The 23,137-nt window shown below is 38.1% G+C and overlaps 1 protein-coding gene across 1 annotated transcript in view; it reads left to right on the top strand.

Moving 5' to 3' along the window:
• Positions 1 to 23,137, top strand: part of LOC119775702 (meiosis inhibitor protein 1) — a 146,711-nt gene that overhangs the window by 81,639 nt on the left and 41,935 nt on the right. Inside the window, exons 18-24 of the mRNA XM_038273769.1 lie at positions 1,670 to 1,826; positions 4,750 to 4,900; positions 6,838 to 7,020; positions 7,123 to 7,236; positions 7,392 to 7,581; positions 15,200 to 15,313; positions 18,157 to 18,267. Coding sequence (XP_038129697.1) covers positions 1,670 to 1,826; positions 4,750 to 4,900; positions 6,838 to 7,020; positions 7,123 to 7,236; positions 7,392 to 7,581; positions 15,200 to 15,313; positions 18,157 to 18,267 — 1,020 coding nt within the window. The remainder of the gene's footprint in view (positions 1 to 1,669; positions 1,827 to 4,749; positions 4,901 to 6,837; positions 7,021 to 7,122; positions 7,237 to 7,391; positions 7,582 to 15,199; positions 15,314 to 18,156; positions 18,268 to 23,137) is intronic.

Raw genomic sequence — 23,137 nt, 5'->3', positions numbered from 1 at the left:
CTGCTCTAGTTTTCCTCTGAAAATAGTCACTGGAATGACAGTATTAACATGCAATACTGCAATATGATGCAATACTAATAGAGTTGGAGAGATGCAGCATTGCAGTAACTTCTAAAAGCCACTCCAGATTCACCGCACCAGAAACATTTAATCTGCATGGAAGTACCAGACTTTCTCCAAATTAAAAATCTAAGGCTGAAATTGGCCAGAGATGTTGCTAAAAGACTGACAGCAACACAGAAGGAGCTGCAGGGATGTCTGATTAGAACCTTTTTGTTGCATTAACATGATTTGTTCTGGTTTACTTTGTCAGAAAATCATATATATTAAAAAAAACATTCAAATTTTATTACATTTTCCATTATACATTTTTCCCATATTTCTCTACTAAAGCTTTTTTTCTGAGCACAGATATATTTCCCAAAAGATATTTTTGTACAAAACCTTAAGCCGTGACAGATATGTGGTGGTGGCAGCATTATGCTATGGGATTATGTTTCTTCACATTGAACTTTGAGGGCTTTTTTCCCCAAGTTTGATGTTTCAAAATTCTCAGGCAAGAAACCGAAAGATGTAGAGAGATTTAATTTTCTGCTATTGCTGCGATTTAAAGCAGATGACAAAATCCGCAAAAAAAGGGCACTTTCAGAAGTAAATTAATAATTTAAATTGATTTAGCCAAGTTTGTAGCTGAAACTGATAGGAGACCCTTGAAGTCATCTAAAGATGTCTTCAGTTCAGACTGAAATGTGCTGAAGATGTGAGATGATGATGATGGACTCCTACTATAGAATGCTGAAAATAAATCAGATGTGGTAAAGGCTTGGTAAAGTACTGGTTGAAAGCTGTTAATATTTATAGTACTTTGCCTTGTTTAAACGTATGAAACTCTAATAGAGATTTACTTGCAAAACATTATTTTTGTTGTTTTCTTTTAAGTCATGTTTTGTCAGTTTTCCCCCACCTTTTTTTTTCAGTAGTTGCTTAGAGCCTAACAACAGGCGACGGAGCAGCCTGCCAGAAGATTTTACAACCTACTTACCTAATAGTTTACATTTAAGTGTTTTTATTATTATTTTTTAAAGCAACTGAGGTCGGGTTTTAATCTTGATGGTCTTAAAAAAATTCTTAGATTTCCTTCACTGACACTTGAAAAAAAGCTGTTTTGACATATATTAGAGGCTCATACAACACCTACATAAACAGTTGGTTTAAAAGTGCTCTAAAGAATCTAATTAAAATCTCTAATTTGCAATTCCTAGCCCCAAATTAGCTTCATTAAAGCGCCTTGTATTTGATGCAAGCTTAACTCTGGCAATCTACTCTCCAGGGACCACACTGATTGTTGACATTATTATTCCTGTAATACAAATATTGATTACAAACATCCATGACAGCATTGTTCTCTAAAGAGACAGATATTGGCTTAATGTATGGTTGTACCAGAGAATATTGGAAAAGTGATAAATCAGCGCCACCTCACAGGGTTTTATTTCCCACCCAGGGGTTTAACAGCATCAGGTGTGGCTTGGGTTCAGTCTTAGATGCTAATCTGAAGTAAATAGGCCTCTGCTGCATTCTGTTTAACATGATAAATCAGGATTTTCTCCCCCTTTATCATAAGCAGGGTTGTTCAAACTTTTTGTTGTATTTCATTTTTCATCCCCAGATCTTGAGGAGGTGGAAAATCTTCTGCAGTCCAACCTTTCCTCTCTGCATTCTCATCTGTCTGAGTGGCCCTCCCTGCTGTGTGAATATGAAGAACCAAGGGCCCTTCAGTATTGTCTGTTGATTATACTTTACCTGGCTATAAAGCAAGGAGACAGGTAAAAGTCGTAGAAAATACAAACATCCCTGTTTTGGACATGCAAGCAACACTTTGGTGATATGTAATTGGATTTTTAGGAAGCTGTTTTTCTTCCCTATCACTTCTTAGTACCAAATAAAAGAAAAAAATATTAAGTTTTCAGAGAATTGTAAGCTAGTACACGTTGTTCTGGAGTCTATTGAACAATACCTTCTTTTCCATGGTGTCAGGGTGGGGTGAGTAAGGTTTCATTCCATAGAAAAATCTTTCGTCTTGCATCAGAAAGCTTTTGTTATTCAGCTCCCCTTGGAAATGGTCTCTAAGGAGTAGAATGAGACCCTGTTGACGGTTTTTTAGACATTCTTACCACATTTTGCAGAATTTCCCCGTGAGTCTCTTTGCAGTTGCTGTATCAAAGTAATCCACAGCTTATCACATACTGCAGGCATCCCATCTACAGGACAAATAGCAGTGTTTCTGTTAAACATCACAAACCCAGAAATATTTCTGTCTGAATTAAAAATCTTTTTGCTTGTATTGTCCCCGGTGCTTAGCAGTTCAATAAGAGAAACAATGGTAGTTCCTTTCAGCCTAGACAGCTCCCCTATAGCTAGTCGCAGTGTATCTGCACTGCAACTAAAAGGGCTTTGATCAGGAAAGTAATTTACTGGCTGAGTTTCTGTGGGGAGAACTATGTTAACTGGGCTGTGGGAATCAATTGGAAAAGTACAGTATCACCAAACTTAATTCTGCTCTCTGCCAGTGGAACAACACTAATCTCTGCTGAGGCTTATTGTCAGAACTATAACTCACAGAAACTCTGTCATTGCTTTTAAAATTGGCAAAGTTTTTCATTGAAGATGTGTGTGTGTGTGTGACATTATTAATATTACTCACAAATTCCCTGTGCAGCCTTGCACTCGTTCCACATTTAGTCACATTGCAGTCTTATTCCCAAAGATATTAGATTATTAATTTTCCTTAAAATTCTACACACACTACCCCAGTCTGACTATGTTAAAAAGTTATTTGAGATGGTTAACATTTGGTAAACATTTAAAACCTAGAAATCTAATTTAGTTAAGTATTAACAGCTTTTAAGGTTGGGCTAAGGGGCATACTCTTTTCTCTTATCACCCATTAGATGTTCTAACGGCTTAAATGGAGTCCCCCGGCTTTGGTATACAGTATTCAACTTGTTCTCTTTTCTATCTAAAGTCCCAAAATTAACAGTTCATGTTAGACTGCAAGCACCAAACATAAAAACTAAGAAGCTGACTAGACCACCTATACAGGATTTTTTTTTTTTTCTTGAGGCACCAATACGATGAAGGGTACAGAAACATTTCTGCAACTTTCTTATTAGTGTTTGTCCTGTTTTGCCAATATAGCTCTGGAAATAGATGTCCCAGAGTTGGCTGCAGCCCAACAGCTTTTCTTTGCTCATTTATGCTATTTGCCGGCTAGCCAGCCCAGAGCCTGAACAATCAGGGCACAGGAGCCTTACTTAACGATGTCCTAGAACCCCATAGTCACTCTGTCTGAGCTCCAGTGCTCAAGAGAGAAGAAACTTACAGACGGACAACTATCGCTGCAGCAATCCATCAATCTGCCCTTTAGGGTAGAGTGGCCACATTGGTCAGATCAAAGCCACTCACTAACAGAAGAAGCATGGCAGGCCGTCTGTAGTTTACCAAAGGGCACCTTAAGGACTCTTAGACTGTGAAGAACAATGTTCTGTGGTTTGCTGAAACAAAGACTGAACTTTGTGGTATTAATGTCAGGTGTATTGTTTGGATAAAACCAAGCACCACCCACAAACAGACCAAAACCATCCTTATAGGAAGTATGGTGGTGGTATCATCATGCTATGGAGTTGTATTTTCATAGAAAACAATAGCCTCAAACTGCTGGAGAAAACTAGTAGGGAGGTGTCAAGAGATTCTTCCACCTGAAGATTGGATCTCTGCTAAAGTTCCCTAAAGTTCCCATGAGCCTCTGGTTGCTTCTGATTAAAGCTCTTCTCTTCCAGTGAAAGTACTCACTGAACAGAGCTCTGAGTTCTGCAAATTTTAAACTTCCCCACATCTGCTGCGTTCCTTGGTCTTCATGAATCTGTTTGTTTGCTAATGTTCTCTAATGTCCCCCTGGTGCCTTCACAGATTAGATGGATTTGTATCAATCAGAGTGAAGCAGACATGATTACTGAATGCTTCTAGATTAAAAATTTCAAGAAGCTTTATTCTAACACTCAGTCTCTACTTTATTCTCTGTCACCTGAGATTCCCTTAAAGCCATTTAATAAGGGGGGTTGTAACATAACCATATATTAAAAAGGACATGGAAAGGTAATTTATTTACCTTTTTCTATCACACAGTTAACGATGCTGTTTCATCTCTTTCTGTATATCAGGGAAAGATGTTTGTGGCATGGTTCATGTAAAGCTAGACGTTAATGTAGGTAGACAAATATAACCTTCTGTCGTTACATGTCCTAGTTTGGCATTTCTCTTACTTTTCCTGCCAGGCTGCTGCAGCCCACTAACAGAGTTTTCATATTGATATTTTATGCCCTCAGAAATGCTGTTATTTTTTATTCTTTTAACATTTTATCTTTCTGTTGACCTTTGGGTTAGGGTTACCTCAAGGGTAGGGCAATAAAGGCTCTCCTTGCCTTGTGTGCTTTCACTGAGATTTACTAGTAAGAGATTAATGTTTTATTTTGGGGGCTGGAGATAAATTCTGTTTGTAGTACAGGCTTCTGAGTTTTTTTCTCATTAAATTTACACAAAGATTTAGTTTCTTTTTGCCTCAAGAGATCTCTGTAGAGAAGCAGAGTGAAATGTGGCAGTTGTCTGTCTAAGCAGTCCAAATAGTTGTTATATTTCTGAACTTTTAAGCTGGCAATTTATACCATTTCTGTTTTTGTTTGTTTAATCCAGGCTGCTCCCAGATCAGACAGTGTTCTCCAGTGTGGTGATGTTGCTGCAGTCAGTGCAGGAGCAGGGCAACTGTGTCCTTCCCCGCTACGTTCTCCGCTCTGCCCTCTACTTGCTGGCCGTGACCCAAGACAAGAGTCCAAGTCTGGACAGGGTAGCAGTTCACCAAACATTAACTAACAAAAGCTCTATGACAGCTATAGTGTACAATTGCATCATGAGAGCAGAGTGCACCATTGTTTATAACTTTAAATACATAGCTTTTAAAAACACCCGCTCAAGACTTTTTACAAAGCAACATGTTTTATTTATTTACAGACAGGATATACAGCATATGTAAAAGTATGAAGGCGGCTAATGTGCTGCAAATACATAAATGCACTGTAAACAAAAATTAAGCTTACAACAAAAAAAAATGATGGGTGTACATATTGTACGACGAGGGCTGTTGAAATATGGTAGAGGAATCGTTTGTCGTGGCTCTAAATCTGATGTTCTACTCTACAAACTGGGGCAGGTTCTTGGCCCAACAGCCAAAACAACCTTACATTATTTCAGAAATTCTGGAAGTGACCCTAAAATAAATAAATGTTACACCATTGGCAACTTTTAATAAAATCTTCATGATTTTAATTCCATTATTATATAAACATTCAGCTTAGATGACTTAGTATGATTCATTTGTTTTCTTTTATATTTTGTTAATTTGTGTCCTTGAGCCTAAGTTACAAGGCTACAAAGCATCAAAAATGATTTCACCCTGCAAAGGCTTAGACAAAAACTGGACAAAACTGGTAAAGACATGAATCTGATCTCAGACTGCAGCAGAATGTATTAAGAGCCAGCATTTATTTTTCTAGGAACTACAGAAGTGTTAACAGCATAATGTAGGATTTTATGCACATTTTTTAAAAGACCTGCCCTCTCTACTTTAAGAAAAAAAAACATGCACATCTCTCGAGTGGGAACGCCTGTTAAACACGTACGAGAGCATGCATGAGCCCATTACTTCTCATGCACACTCTGTTTAAAAGTTGCTGTTAGCAACACTTATACAAGCTTACTTTACAAAAGATTTGCAATGTTTCCACTATGTCAGACTAGCCACTGGTAAGTGAAAATGGGGACGAGCACAATGGGCGATCTTACGTAAACATATCACCAGAATGATTGACAATCAGGAGGACCACTTATTTTGATGATCCATCCATAAAAAGACCATCCTCCACTATACCTTTAAGGTTTCTGATAATTCAATAAGATACTTTCTAAAGCAGGGGGAGGATTAAGGTGTCCATTTGAATTGATCCAGACATTAGAATATTAAGTATCAACCGGACAAGCAAAGATTTCCATAATACACGTTCCTTATTAATAGTAGTTGCATTCCATGCAATTAAAGTAATTGCATTTTCAGCGTTTTTATCTACTTTGCCAGTATTCCACCCTGATAATTGCATTTTTAACCCATAGCTTTAGAAAGGCCCTTTTATTTTCCCTTACTGACTCAGCACTCAGATTCTAAGGGAAATATTTAATCTCACTGCTTTCTTCGTGAAAGCTTTAATGGCAGCCGGTGCTGCTTTAATGTTTCAAGACCTTATCAGTGTGACGGTACCCAGACTGATGGGTTTTCTGTGCACCAAAGATCAGCAAAAGCTGGAGCTCTCTGGGATTTAAATGTTAAACCATTAAAGTGGGAGTCATGGAATAATCATAATCCAAGATCAACGGTTTTTATCCATCTTTATACACAAAGGCTTTCTTGTGCTTTAGATGATACAGCACCAGAGTATTAATCTTGTTTGATATCATTTATCTAAAGCCAAGCAGAAGAATATATTCTCAAAATGCATGGTGCTTTTTTCTCACAGAGCACTAAACAGCTTTTCTGAATGTGCTCAAAGGTAAATATTTTTTTTCAAGATTAGATTATGTTATATCAATGTGTTGTATATTGAATTATAGGTCCAACTGTATCTGAGAGGTTCTGACGCAGCTCAGTTTAAAAGCAGCCTCTCTGCTATGCACATTTATCTTTTTAAAAAAGTTCTTTGGTTTCATCAAACTGCTTTTGCTTCTCTGCTCAAGGCTCGTTTGAACCACATCAGCAAAGCACTCTCCTCCTGCCAGAGCTTCTCCTCCCTCTACAGTCATCACCCTGCACTCCTCCACTTCATCTGGCGCTATCCAGAACTAGCAGAGCATTTTGGAGCCCCGGTCTTAGAGCTCTGGTTGACCAAAAAATCACAAATGGAGGCCAGACGAAACACGGTATAATACATAGATGTAATGGATAACTATCTCTAGCAAGTTTTTTATTTGACATTTATGGTTGAAACTGATGATAAAGTTGTTTGATTTCACTACTCACAGGTAGATGTGCAGACGACAGAAACAGAGCAGCAACAGGATAAAGAACCAGACGCAGGAACCTTGGAGCTGCTGGCTCTTCTGAAGAAGTATCCAGCTGTCATGCTTAGCCTCTTGGTGAGATTTTTAAACTAATACTACAATCCAGGATATCTGTTTCTAAAAAACCCTCAAACAAAAACATGAATTCTATCAGGTTTTTTTCTAAATATATTTCTAATTTTATGAGCTTAAAGATGATGGTACAATCGCTGTTTTCTCTGCTAATGCAGGACATGGTTGTCAGCGGAGAAGCCCCTGTTTCAAAGCATGTCCTGGAAGTGCTGAAGGCTCTGTTGCTTGGACAAAGAGAGTTTGTAACAGAATTGTGCACAAGTCTTAAACCAGCTCTTCTGCTGGCAATGCAGAAGATTAGTGTGGACAGCATGGCTAACGGGCAAGGAAAAGGTCCCACTGGACCAGGTAGGAAACTTACAGTAGTCTGACTTTATATAGATGTAATAGGAATAGAAAGGACAGCCCAATGAAAGCATTAACTGCTTGCAGTGTATTGAAAAGAATCCTTTAAAACATTCAATACATGAAATAAACTGATTAAATGAAATGTAACCATCTCTGCAAATATTAGGTTGATGTTTGCAGTATATTGACAAAAAAAAAGTTATGTTTATTTTTTCCTAATCTGCTTTAGTCACCGATTAACACACTTGGCTCCATTTGTTGTTTAACTTTTAACATTTATGATTCTATTAGAACTGGTCCATGTTAGGTTAACTTTCATCCGTGATGCCAGTTGGAAGGATAAGTTTACATTTACTCACACAAGCTGTATTTTATCTTTATTTCTATGCTGCACATAAAAAGCATCGGATTAAATATACGCATGGTGACGCCATTATTAGTGGGGTCTCTACTATGGATGAAATTTATTGCTGTAGATAAAATTCAGTTTTTGCTCCAACATTCAACAAACTGCAATATTTCCTCATGTTTTCATTCGGTATCAATGTCTATGATCCTATTTCTCAGGTAAATTCTCAGGATCAGAGAAACCTCCTGAATCTTCTCTGACATCACTTTTAAACTACTTTAAACCCTTGGCTCATCCATCCATTTTCCAAGCCAAATCAATTAATCACATGACAAATTTAAATGAGCCCAATAGTTTACCTTTACCTGCTTGCATGTTTTCCTTGTGAGTCCTTCTCTCTGGAAGACAAAACGTTTCACTCTGATGCATCAGTCATCACTCAGCCCTCCACTTAATTTTTTTTCTTAGCATAGCGACTGTAGCATGAAAGCCGTGTGACTTATCAGTAGCAAATTAGAGACATGCTGGTTAAGATTAGGAAAAACAGAAATGTATTTGGTTTGAAAATGGAATGGGACAGCGACAGTACCGAACAACAATATACCTTTTATCACTAGGGCTGGATATTTTCGCCAAAGTCCTGAATCGATTCGATTCTGATTCATACAGTTCTAAATCGATTAATTTCGATTCGATCTGTTTTTACAATAATGAAAGTGGTTTAACTGTGTTTCAAAATACTTGTCTTTTAATTTTTCCTGTCACATTAAACACAAAAATTTCAAACTTGTAAATCAGACAGTTTAAAGGTACACTATGCAACCGGTGTTGATTTTCCAGCGAGGCTCCCCCCAGAGGGCGAAAGTAAAAGTGCACTGTCGTAAATATGCACAGCTGTTCTCCTGGTTTCTCCGTCAAGCCAGGCGCGGTTGTTTTGAGCTTAGCAGACAGGCGAACGCAACGAATGACTAATGCTGCGTTCACACCGCAGTTGGCGCGACAGAAGCAGCGAGTTTACATGCAACGTAACGTCAAGGCGCAGCAAAAGGTCCCGCGGCGCGTTTTGAGCAGCAGGCGCAGCACGTCTGAGCAGCTGAAGCAGCGCATCGGGCGCGTTTAAGCATCTGACGCAGGGAGAGAGACACAGCGCTGATGATCACTCCTCTTAAACAGTTTATTGACGCCTAAATTAACTTAAAATGCAGAAATCTGCCGGCAGAATATGCAGTTTGGATTATTAAGATGAAAAACACCTACCAGCTGCCGTGGTGAACCGCGAGGAAGCGACCAGACCAGAGGCTGCTGATGAAGGGATCCCTACTGTCGGCGCACCGCTGGTATGTGGGGGTCTGAGCGGCTCCGACAGAAAAAATATTGAAGGCAGGATAACAATCTGAATGAACTGACGGCACTGATTACGTTTTCAGGTGTATTTTCTCACTTAAACAGATATTAAAACTACTTTATTCCCACTGATCACAGCAAATATAGCTGCAAGGCAGAGAAAGGATAGTGAAGCTCCGCCCAAAGCGCGTCAGACACACTTTTCCACGGCGCAGCCAGAGCAGCAAAGCTGCTTCAGCCGCGCGTCAGAACTAACTGGTACAAGCAGCAAAAATGAAGCAGCAGACGCGATTTTGCTGCTTTTGCTGCGTCCGATGTGAACGTAGCATAACTGCACAAAGATTGCCACTGTGCTAGCAACGAATGCTTTTAACTGGGGGGTGTAGCAGTTCTCGCCGTAAAGCAAGACTGACTCTCACGAGACTTCTGAGCCTGTGGGTGCAGGTCGGTGCTCCTGCAATTGCAAGTGCAGTATTTCCCCCACAGACCACCAGGGCGGCCGAGAATACCTTTGTTCAACCTGAAATTAATCATTTAATCATCCATAACGTTATGGAACACATTAATTAACTGAAAAATGTTGCATAGTGTGCCTTTAAACATGATGAGACCAAAACTGTCTCATAAGTGCAAACTTGTTTGTGGAATGTGAAAAAGCGAAGCCTCACTCGAGCAAACGGATGTGACACAGCGGGGACACAGCAGACATTCATGAGCTGCATTATCTTCACTGAAAAAAACATATTTGCAGTGTTGTCTATAACAACTACAGGGTGTTTGCCGGTCAGCCCTATCTGTTAATGTCTTCAGTCAACCTGCTGTCTGGCTTGAGGTAAGCTTGAGAGCATCTATCCTGTTCATTTGAATGTGAACGTGACGTGCGTCACTATAAAACTAATCGATCTCATTCCCTAGACATCAATTTTGCAAAAATGTAAAGGAATCGATTCAAAATTTATTAAATCGATTTTTTTACCCAGCCCTATTTATCGCAGTCAGTTCTGGGACAGTTTATCATCCAATCACTATTTTATCATGACAGGCCTGCTCCCAGCTCTTGTAACTTTTTTAAAACCTTACTTTAGCTTAATGCCGGTAACCAGTCAATACTAGAAAGTTATCAACTTCTTTAAGTAGCATTTCTTCAATAAAGCAGTACGAATAGTGGTTGATGTGGCTACAGGTGTAAATTAAAAGACACATTAAATAGAAAAGAATACCGTATTCTTTTTTTTTTTATCTTTAAATTGTGTTTATCAGTAGTTCTTAATTTTTAAAATTATTTAGTTCTTAAACTTTTTTCCACTTGACTTTTATTGTTTTTACATAACAGAAAAAAGAAACACAGTTTCAGTGGGAAATAAACGATATGTAATAGCAATGCAGGGAGGTTGGATATGGTTGTATTCTTTTTTTTTATGCTTTTAAAAACCCTGTAAATCACACAGTTCCTGTGCAGTCTCCTGGAGTAATGAGTTTAGTTAGAATATTTCCATACTGCTCTCATCCAGGGATGAAAAAGGAAAAAAAATATATATATCTTTGATTTTCCTAGATATGTTCCTGGTCAAATATTTTACGACCTTTTACCCATCCTTCCATTTGTCCACCTACCAATCCATCTTTCCCTCCTGTTTTTCCAGCTGTTCAGTCTGACTTTTGAAGATAAACATTGTGGTAAAGTGAATTCATACTTTAACAAGAGGTGAGAAAAAGAGAAATCCTCACAATAGGGGCCTGAAAAAAGTGGCAATTCAACATTTGACATGAGGTGACTGAAATGACATAAATAAAGAACAAAATTAGAATAGAAGCTAAAGGTGGAGGTAAGTACCGCCTGGTTATCATACAGAAGTAAAAAGCAAAAGGTCTGAAATCTTTCTAAAATGACTCTTGAGGGTCTTGTAAAGGTGTGAAGGGCATGTGGGAATAAGAACTGGAGAGATGTCTATACGGTCTGGAGGAAATAGAAAAACCTCAGACTCATCAGATGTTACCTCAGCTTAAGCCGCTCTTTTATAGCACTATACCAGCCATGATTAATTAAAAGAAGAGTGGCGGCTGCAGGAGAGAAAAATGAAAGAGCCACACACACACGCCAACACACAGAGAACTCACAAGTGAGAGTTGCCGAGACAGCAGCGGAGCTATAAAGTCATCTCTTAGGTTTAATAGGTTAGTTTGGCACGACATGTTTTTGCAAAGCTTAATGGAAAGCACTTAGTTTAATTATTTTCAAATCAGAAAAGAAAGTCTTAAAAGAGCTGCTGGGTTGAGTTATGTTTATGGGATAATTTTCCCTGGCAACAGTTTCAGGCTGATTGGGTTTTCAATAAGACTTTCCATTTAAATGGTGTTTTCAGATGTTTACTTTTGTTTTCCCTTCCATCTCATTATCGTATCTGTTAAATACCCGATTAGAAAAGATTGATTAATGAATATACTCTTCACAAAGCTTGTACAACATGAGATGCATTCAAAGCTTTAGCATAAATTCTCTACTGCATCTATCCTTAGATATTATTTAGATAATGACTGTTGTTTCTAAATAGAGGTTTTAAAACCTTTTCCTGGAAACGTTTCACACAACTTCTATTAAGAAACCTAGACAATATTAAAGGAACCTGGTTTGAATTTTATATCTAGTTTCCTTATGACATTGGAAAGCGAAGGTAGACATCTACAACACTGTTGTGTTTGATTTTAGGAGAGCAGACAAAAGGAAGGAAACTGAGGTGTGTGTCTTTGCTAAAAGGCTGACAGAGAATGTTTGCAGTCGTGGCTAGAAGTTCGAGGCCGAATGTTTCCCACAAACTTCACAGCCTTAATGTTTATGGCAGCAGTTTCCATAGATTCTCTGTTACTAGGAAGAGCAATAAGATGAAATGTAATTAATTACAGTGTTATTTAAAGTTAATCTGCAGTAGAGCGCATCCTGATGTGTTGCTTGTCTGTGTTGTATGAGAGCCTGCACAGCAAAAACACCCTGCAGCATGTTATTCACACTGCAGAAAGAAATCAGAGATTACTCTCTGTCTTGACAGCACTGCATTGTCCTGCTACCTCAGCAAGGCTAAGAAGATTTTAAAGGACTCTCCATAGGCTAGCTGCCGCCATGTTCAGCTCCCGCCATCAGACAGGAGGTCACAGACAGCACACCTCTCCACTTTTAGGAACTTAGAAAAGGTTTAAAAAAAAAAACACTTATGCTTTATTTTGGAGTTTTTTTGTTGTTTGTTTTTGTTCTTAAGATTTAATGCGTTATGATGGGAACACATTTGCTCAATAAGTTCTGACAAAGCAAACATTTAGGCTACCCTGAGAAAGGATTGTCCCCATAGGATTTTTTAATTTCCGATTTGATACCAATATTGCAGCTCTGAGGATTGTCTGATACCGATATTGGCCCAATATGATATTAGCACAAATTATACCAGCTGTCATTACTTATTTTATACTGTAGGATGCAAAGTTAACCAGAAGCAGAGTTTTTCTATCAGCATGAAAATAACAAATTTTAGATGACGGCCCATAAAGTCCCGTCATCCAATTTCAATATCCCTTCTATGACCGATGAGCTATCAGCAGATGATCAGCCGATGCCTTGTGAAAGCATTGCTGGAAGCAATAGCTGAGTGTAGGCCGATAAAGGGACCAAATGGGGTTTTTTTTTGTTTCATCTGTGCAAATTAAAGCTACAATCTACTCAGATTCACCTCTCTTTATGTTTCTCAGGTGTGCAACCTCTACTTACTGTTTATTACAGCCATATGTAACACCAACTCATTTTGTCTTGTCTAATCAATTCCCTACAAATCAAAAAATGCATTTTTGCATTTCCTGTTTATTCCTTTATGAGGCTGAAAATACTTTTTTCACCAACACCCACTTAGACACAAAAATCTTTGTACACCGTCTTATAAAGCTGTAGCTCCCTCTTCATTAACCACCCAACATTTCTACTGTATTCTGATGGCAACTGGTCTCTTTTCCCTCTGGGAATAAACATTACTTTGATCTTTTACATACTTTATATATGTTTCTTCTTTTTTCACACCTCTGTTTAGAAAATGCAGAATCCCCTTAGCCTTGTTACTTCCGTACACAGTACTCACATGCCAATTATCGTACCTCCAGTCGTAAAACACTCAAGCTTGCTAACAAACAACAGCTCTGGGTCACTCTGATCATGTGAATGTTCACCTCGTTCCTCCATACAGCCCGAAACTAAAGCTTTAAAAAAAGAGGCTGGACATCACTGACATTACGTGTTCTTAATGCTTTAGTGAGGCTGAATCAACTTCCAAAAATCCAGTTTGTATAATATTAATGTTTAGGTTCTGATTTTTAACTTTTATGGCTTTTTTCTAAGCCTTTTCTGTTAAAAGGAAAAAAATAACTAAAGTCCCTTCTGGAAAGGTTAATAAGCAAAATTGTTAAACGTGTTATCTTCAACTTTTCGGTGACTAATGCGTGGCAGAAGACTATTCATTCCAGTTATAATAAATGGATTCTTCTCTGACAGCAAAGTGATGTAAGAAACTTGTTTACCTAGATAGAGCTGCCATATTGATTTAGTTTCTTCACGTTTAGGATTGCTCTGCCTGAAGGTGCCTCCGGCCAAGAGCTTCATTTGTGTGGCTGTATGTTAGAGAAACGAAATTCCTATTTCCTTTAGGTTTCACTTTTTAAAAAAGTATAACCTGATCGTTATGCAGAAGACATGCGAGACGTGTAACCTGTATCAAATCTGTTCCAAATGAGTCGGCTCCATCATTTTTTTAACCCATCTTCACCAGAAACCTTGTATTTTCTAAGTTATTGATTCACAGACACTGAAAAGGAATTTGATGGAAGCAAACTAGTGCTGTAGAAAAGGTAATTATAATTAATGCACACCTCCTTGACATTTTCAGCAAAGTACAGAATCTTTGCAACTTGCATCACTGGAGCAGGATTCTACTTATGTTTGTGCTGCGAGCACCTAATAACAAGATAGGGTATGAATCCTAATGAGGTATAAATGAGAAATTATATCCAGAATGATCCCTTTGGAGATGTTTACAAAATGCTAATGAATGCGCAAGCCAAAAAAAGCAATTATTTCTTATTTATGGAGCTCAATTTGTATTAAAGTATAAAGTTTCCATTTTATGGGTTCAGGTTTTGCAGTGATATTTTTTGGATGCTGTTATCATAACTACACTTGACCAGGTTAATGAGACAAGCTTAAGGGCGAAACACCTGCACGCCAGCTGGGGTTTGGTTAGTTAGCCTCTGACTGCTTTCTGCTCATTTAACGTCTTGGGGGAATTAAAAGTTGCTCTCTTTGTGCATGTTCAAGTACAGTTCAATGCAATTTGCATTAATATGTGCTCCATATTCGCTCCCATGGGACCGCTTCTCCAGGAGAGATATTTTAGTGCACTTCTAGTCTTTTTCTGTCATCTCCTTTTAACTCATGTGTTCTCATGCTTGCTTTCTTCTTCTTCCTTGGATTAGGATGCAGAGTATAGTTCCTAAAAAGTCTGCTAAAATGAAAATGGAGTTCATTTACTGCTGCTTCTTCTTACATTTACTTAATTCATGTGAGCTGTGTTGGCTGCAAACCAAAATACGATTAGATCCAGAAGTGAATGCAAGCATCCCTGCCTTGTTTATGAATTTCCTACAAACTTAAATGTGTTAGTTTAAACTATATTCAGTTTTTTTTTTCTTGTTGTTGTTTTTTTTTTTTTTTGAGTTTGACGGATGCTCTGGGAAATATCCTTTCTGGGAGTGAGTAATGACTTTATGCTAATTCTAGATGAGAGCTGGAAGTCTTTGAGCTGCACCGCTCTCTCGTCTTTCTCACATGATGCGCAGCTTTCCCATTAGTTTTTATGCTTTGTGGTTTCGTTTTTTCCCCCCATCTCTGTCACACAGCCAGCCCGCTTCCCGTGGTTCTGAAGCTGCTTTGTCTGACGCAGGCCAGTGACCCGCCTTCACCCTCCATCTACAGTAATATGGAAGGAGTGCAATTCAAGCTGCTCTACCATGGTGAGATGTAAATGTACCGTTAAAAAAACTCCTCTTATCACATTTATGTAGCCTGAATACTCCGAACAGATGTAAGGCATCAAAAAACACAGCAAAACATTTACGTTACAGACCCTTTTTCTCAGAAATATGCCAAAAGAAACACTCAACGCGTTTATTTCTTTAATTTATGAAAACATTGTGTTGCTAATGTACTGGCATGAGTACTTAGTGTATTAACTTTTACAGCATACATTGTACCTCCTTATGGTTATGAGTTTTGTGATTGATTTATTTGCATTTCACTTTCAAGGCCAACAAAGCGTCTCAGGAATTGTGAAATAAAGGAAAAATATATTTACTAGTGGAAAGCTGGAATGTTTCCACCTGAATGAAAAAAGAAAGTTTGTAGAAGAACTGTTACAGTGCCAGGACATGACTGCCCTTGCACACTGACAGGATGAACAAGGAGCGGATTAATCATATCTGTTTATAGTAGACTCTTTTAGCAGAACTCCTCACATACCTCACCTCTATTCAGGATCTGCATAAAGGAAACCATTAGAACTACCAGTTTAGAATATACTCTAAGAAGGGACACAGATGACCTGGGGGGAAATTTTTGGTTTGCTGTCTTGCAGAAAAATTATTTTAAGCTCTTAATTTTGAAGTAGGGTGGGGGTTGTATTATGCTCTGGGAATGTTTCTTTGGTAATATAAAGAAATATGGGATTAAGATAAATATGGAGTAGGACTGCGCGATATGGCTAAAAAATGTATTAGGATACAAACCTTTATATCAGTCGACTTTGATAATAATATATTTGTTTTTCACTTGACATTTTTAAGGGAAAGACCAAGGGAAAAAGCTGGAATTTAAACTGTAACCAAAAACCAGAATAAACATAACCTTAAACCTTTAGAAAACCGCCAACCTTAGCTCTGCCTTGACTAGTTAAAGAGCTAAATATTTTCCTCTACTTACATCCCCCAGAATTCAATGCAGTTCTGAATCAGATTTTACTTTAATTACAGAAAATCATATTGGATGATAGAAACAGAGGATACTGGTCAGGTTTCTACCATATATATATATATATATATATATATATATATATATATATATATATATATATATATATATATAGTTTTACAGTCGAAGCCTTGTCCCTAAACCTTATTAAGAGCCATGGAAAAACTTGAAAAGGATGCTCAAAAACACATTCTACTTTATCTCTATTATTATTAAAGGAAAAACTCAAAGGTGGGCCTAGAAGATATTTATTAATTTGAGTAAAGGTTGTCAAGATGATAAAGTGTTCAACATAATCAATACCAAGAATATAAGGCTAAAATTCCGTACATAGCAGCATTGTGTTTACTCTCAGCCCTTCTTCTCACAGTAGAGGCTCATCTGATATATGGCATCGAATCAGTCAGTGACCACAGAAAGGATCAAACTTTGCTTACATGGCAAGTAAATCCAGAAGTGACGTTTGCAACAGCCTTAAGCCAACAAGAGAAATATGAGATGCTGTTTGGAATGATTTCCTTTAGCTGCACTAGAAATAAAGTAAACAAATAAATAACATATGGCGTGATAAGCTAACATCTGTTAACATATTAGCGGCGCACCAATCTCACCATTATGTTGTTATTTCAGTCTCAGTTCCTTCATTAAAAAGTGCCTACTGGTGTGGCGTTGATTCCTGCAACACTGTTCTCCTGCAGGTACAAACTAATCCAATAAAATGTCCATCATCAGACGCCTCCATCATCTATTAAACACCAGACTGACCTGCTGGCTCCCCTCCATTACATCTCTGCTCATTACTATAGACATCAGCGCCTAATGTGGCCCCTGATAAAACCAGTACATTTTAACCAATGCCGTCCTCGTCTGAAGATCATGTTTGGAGCAGAAATTAGTCCAAACATATAGAACCCTAAACTGCTGACTTTAATTAATCCACAAAGAGGTTTGTGAATTAAAATAGCCAGGAACTAAACAGGCTGCAGCTGATAGCATAGTGGTTGGTTTGCATCAAGTTTTATAATTTAAATAATTCTTTTTTGGATTGAACAGAAAGAATAATTTCTATATCTCATGAGAGAGAGGAAATACCGGAATATACTAAAAATAAGCAATACTAATACAAAAAACCCAGAATGAAACAATTAAAGGTAAAAACTAAGAAGTATGATAAACCAAATGTTATTTTCTCCACTGCTTTGTGATACAGGAAGAGACTTAGATTATATCTATTTTCTAAATTTGAGCTGAAATTCCATCGGTATCTTATTTTTAACCTTATTAAGATCATGAAGTTATATGAAACAATTACTGGGAGTATTTTTACCACTTTTTACCTGAACAAACATTTTGTCCTATAAAAAAAGAAAAGAAAAACATTTCAAAGTTTGCTAACTTTTTTAGATTGTAAATCTAAAAAAAAAAACTGAATATGAACACAAATACACATCATATTTTAGATTTTTATCTGCAATTAAATGGACAATCAGAGTAATGTGTTCCTTTATTTTGGCCTGTCACATGAAACCTTAATAAATCATAAAAGATTTATAGTTATCTGACAAAACCTGAACATGTTCAGGGGTTTCTATCTTGTCAAAGTGACACTGAACAGCAGTGTCCGCTCTTTTCCCCACATGCAACATTTCACACATGCTTCGTTTTGCTGCTTTTGTTTAGCATGCGCATGCATTTGGTTATTGTTTAATTATGATGCATATAAAATCCATTTAGAAGATAAAGTGAACCACAACTTAGCTGTTTAATTAAATGATCCCTTATTTTCCTTATAAGTGCTCCGATTGTTAATGTGTGTGTGTTTGTGTGTTAGTGAGCAGCATAGGTGGGATGCTGAAGCCCTCTGACACAGAGAGCCTGCTGCCTGCCCTGAACTTCCTGCAGTGTTGCCTGAGCCTGTCCCCAGCACACAGCAGTGACAGAGGTTAGACACCTTTTATTTCTCTCTGTTTTATTTATTTCACTCTTGATCAAAAAGTCAACAAAGAGGAAAGAATAACAAGAACATTTCACTCTGATGGCTTGTAAGCAAGTTAGAAGTAACATAAAGAAAGGAGATGGGAAGTAGGGGTGGTTTGGGATTCACACCGTCATTAACCTCTGATGACAGGCGGAAAAGGGCTTTCATTTTGGGATTGTTGAGCTGCAAATTGTTAGACACAGCGACATCAGAATTTTCTAAGCATGTCGTGAAGGTTAAGGGGAAAGAAAGAGAAGTGGTGGATAGGAAAATAAAACATAGCTGCACTGAGCCAGGGGATATAACAGGCTGTCTGTGAAGGCAGTTCCACCCAAATCAAGAGCCTTGCTGATGCTGTCTGGAGCCCGGAAACCATCAGACAGCATCTGTGAGAGCGGAGCTTAACAAACAAAGTATGTCTCTAAAGGCCAGATCCCCTCCCACGTCGAACCCCATTCAGTGGGAGCTCAGAAAAATGAAACATTGCAAGGTGGAGGAGGGGTATATTCCCCAATCAGGGCATTCCTGACTGCTTCAAGTAATACTGGAATAAAAAGATGATCCCGCTGAAGATGTTTCTGTGCTGCACTGTGGTGGAGTCGCCATTATTATCTGAAATGCTTCTATGGAAGGAAATTACGACTCGCAAAATATCAGGAAAAGATGCGATACATGACAACTTTTATGATATTTCCAGTATGACCTGTGATAAATGGGTTCATAGCAAGCATATATAATGGATACGAAAATCAAATATTTCTCTTTTAAACAACAAATAACTTGCTTTTTTACATTAAAGAAGCAAGTTCTTATTTTAAATAGTAAATTGCTAATCTTTGGGTCATTCCACCACCTCTAAACCTGTATAAAACAATGTATATTAACGGAACTCAGTGGGAAAGTAAATGATTCTTATTTCAACCGTTGCATATATTAGTTCTGACATATGAATCAAGATGCTATGACTGAAAAAATTTGTTTGACAGATGACCTTTGATATATGATATGAGGTGTTCAAGCTGACATACACTATATTGCCAAAAGTATTTGCTCACCCATCCAAATTATTGGAATCAGGTGTTCCAATCACTTCCATGGCCACAGGTGTATAAATTCAAGCACCTAGGCATGCAGACTGTTTTTACAAACATTTGTGAAAGAATGGGTCGCTCTCAGGAGCTCAGTGAATTCCAGCGTGGAACTGTGATAGGATGCCACCTGTGCAACAAATCCAGTCGTGAAATTTCCTCGCTCCTAAATATTCCACAGTCAACTGTCAGCTGTATTATAAGAAAATGGAAGTGTTTGGGAACGACAGCAACTCAGCCACGAAGTGGTAGGCCACGTAAACTGACGGAGCGGGGTCAGCGGATGCTGACGCGCATAGTGCGAAGAGGTCGCCAACTTTCTGCAGAGTCAATCACTACAGACCTCCAAACTTCATGTAGCTCAAGAACAGTGCGCAGAGAGCTTCATGGAATGGGTTTCCATGGTCGAGCAGCTGCATCCAAGCCATACATCACCAAGTGCAATGCAAAGCGTCGGATGCGGTGGTGTAAAGCACGCCGCCACTGGACTCTAGAGCAGTGGAGACGCGTTCTCTGGAGTGACGAATCGCGCTTCTCCATCTGGCAATCTGATGGACGGGTCTGGGTTTGGCGGTTGCCAGGAGAACGGTACTTGTCTGACTGCATTGTGCCAAGTGTAAAGTTTGGTGGAGGGGGGATTATGGTGTGGGGTTGTTTTTCAGGAGCTGGGCTTGGCCCCTTAGTTCCAGTGAAAGGAACTCTGAATGCTTCAGCATACCAAGACATTTTGGACAATTCCATGCTCCCAACTTTGTGGGAACAGTTTGGAGCTGGCCCCTTCCTCTTCCAACATGACTGTGCACCAGTGCACAAAGCAAGGTCCATAAAGACATGGATGACAGAGTCTGGTGTGGATGAACTTGACTGGCCTGCACAGAGTCCTGACCTCAACCCGATAGAACACCTTTGGGATGAATTAGAGCGGAGACTGAGAGCCAGGCCTTCTCGTCCAACATCAGTGTGCGACCTCACAAATGCGCTTCTGGAAGAATGGTCAAAAATTCCCATAAACACACTCCTAAACCTTGTGGACAGCCTTCCCAGAAGAGTTGAAGCTGTTCTAGCTGCAAAGGGTGGACCGACGTCATATTGAACCCTATGGATTAGGAACGGGATGTCACTTAAGCTCATATGTGAGTCAAGGCAGGTGAGCAAATACTTTTGGCAATATAGTGTATAACTTACTGGCCTGCATAAGATAACGGAAAAAAAAATGATTTTAAGACAGGATTTTTTTTAAGTAGAAAATTTCTAAATTCTGATAAAGAGTACATTTATATACATGTTTAAGCCAGAATGATTTGACATTTAAATATGATGTCTTTACGACTTTAAAGATGAACTAGACCAGGGAACAAACAATACCAATTATGTAGGATAACCAGGGAGAGCAATACTAAGAATACAAAAAATGATGTAAATCAAGATGACACAGAACAAAACAAAGCATATTTGAGAACCCAAAAAGTAAAAACTTAACTGAAAAAAGGTCCAGAAATTAAGACGATTACAATTTCTTAATGGATTTGGCTTGACAATCATCACTGGGCTGTGGTCATATCACTGTAGCAGCTGCATTTTTACCTTCCTCTCAACTCTCAGGAAATATGCTACAACTTAGTTACAATATTTTTCATTATCTTGAAGCCATAATAATTAAAATGACAAGAAATAAAGCCTGGGAACATTTGACACTGTGACACATCATTTTAAACCCCTAGTTTTAGTTTCTGAAATAATTGAAAACAAATACATAGCTTTTTTTATTCTAATGCTTGAGCTGTTTTTGGATCAGTGTTTTTAATATTAATACTGCAGAGGATTGTTTAAAGGTGATACTGATTTGCAAACATGCAGACATCCGTTGTCAATGATGATTCAATCCTGTCAATGATTTCACTCTGTTCATGCCAAGAATATGTTCCTCTTGTTGGATGACTTCATTAGACACCAATAATAGCAGAGACTAAATGTTATAAGCTTGTTTGGCATTTGTCCCTGCCTCCAGACTTAGATATTCTTTTTTCTTTTCATTTAGCTCAATTTGTCTGTTAATCCACAGGGATGTTTTTGATATTGCACCAAGAACATGCCTATCTCTCTCAGACTTGTGTTGTAACCTGTTGAATACTTGATTTAGCCTTGAAGAGGAAAAACAAATTGGATCGCTCATGCAGTGCCATGTAGATTCAGTTCAGGCATCTCACAGGAAGAGGAAAAAATATTTCATTTAAATTGGAATAAATAACTTCAAATGAGGCTTATCTACCAGGAGCAGAATAACATTTACAAATCATAATTTAATGCACTTCATGTGTTATTTATGAGTAAGAAAATCAACGTTGTTTTTTATGATAAATATTCTAAATCCAAACCCTTGAGGGAAAATGGTTTAGTAAAAATAAATAAACCTAAAATTAGTCAAAAAAAGCTAACTTTTGGGGATTATTTCGGAACATTTTTCTAAGTGATTTTTCTAAAAGTCATGCAAAATTAATGCCCTATCTCTAAATATCTGTTTCCATTTAAATCACAAACTTTTCTTGTTACATTTTTGGAACAGCTCAGACTTTCACAGATAGGTGAAAACAAAAAAGTTTATTACATAGAAAAATATTTTAATCCACACTAGTTCTGATTCCAAATAGATAAATATAACTTCCCTACAGAAAGCCTGCCTCTTATTAAAGTGTGTGATTAGTTATACAAGCTAAATGGTTTCCCTGCTTATGCCCCCATGGAGAAAACTCAGCAGAGGTCAGTAATGAGCTGGCTCGTGGTTAATAAGGTGCTGCTGGTAGCGAGAGAGCAGGAATCCAGTTGGGAGCCTAAATCTTATTATACCTTTAGTAATATTTAAGTGCGTCTGCTCCTGCAGACTATCTGTATTCCTTCTTTGCTTCTGCTTTATGTGTGGTGACTTCAGTTATTCCAGCCCGAGGCCAGCTTGTGTTTGAACCTATGGTGCTCTAGAATACAACCACATTCTTTTCTGGGAGGTAAAAAATCTGTGGTAGTAACTGCTGCCTGGATAAAACAAAGTTATCCACATGCTAATTTACTGCTGGGCCATCTGTTGCTTTGATTACAGCTTGCATTTTCTCTGGCATCATTTTTGATGTGCTTAGGGGAATTTAGAAACTAAGCGTGGACCTGTTACCGGTATCAAGGTAAAATTTGAACATGTTCTGGTTTCAAAGCTGCAGAACAATGTGTTCCTGCTGTTCCCTGGATTTGACCCAGATAGAGAGCTGAAGTAAACCTGTTTTATTTTAGACTAACCACCCTCTGTCTTACAGCTGTTGCTGTGCACTGCTGCCCAGCTGACATTAAGATATCCACCAGACCATTCTCCTGCTCACAAAATGCTCAATTGGGCTCTTTGGAAATATGTTCCGGCCACAGTAGTTTAAAGAGACACAAATATTCGGATTAAAGGCCTGATCAGATCAGAAGGTTAAACAATCTCCACTGTGCATATGTTCAGTGTCAACTGGGCTTTTTTTCTGGAAAATTAGGCAATTAGACACGCATGCTTAAATGATTTAATCTGATAAAATACTTAGTACATGTATAACAAAGCAAAATCAGATTATTTTATTTAGTGTCAATGTAAACAGAGATTTTGAATTTCCGATCAATCAAGGTTTAGATCGGATATGTGAAATTTTGCATGTAAACATAGCTAGTCTTGAAACTTACAGAATTTCATTCATCTATTTTTTTTATATTCTGCTTGGTAACAT

Source organism: Cyprinodon tularosa, unplaced genomic scaffold (assembly GCF_016077235.1).
Source record: "Cyprinodon tularosa strain WSP-4 unplaced genomic scaffold, ASM1607723v1 ctg89, whole genome shotgun sequence".
NCBI classification, from domain to species: Eukaryota; Metazoa; Chordata; class Actinopteri; order Cyprinodontiformes; family Cyprinodontidae; genus Cyprinodon; species Cyprinodon tularosa.
This window is presented reverse-complemented; position numbering and strand designations above follow the sequence as displayed.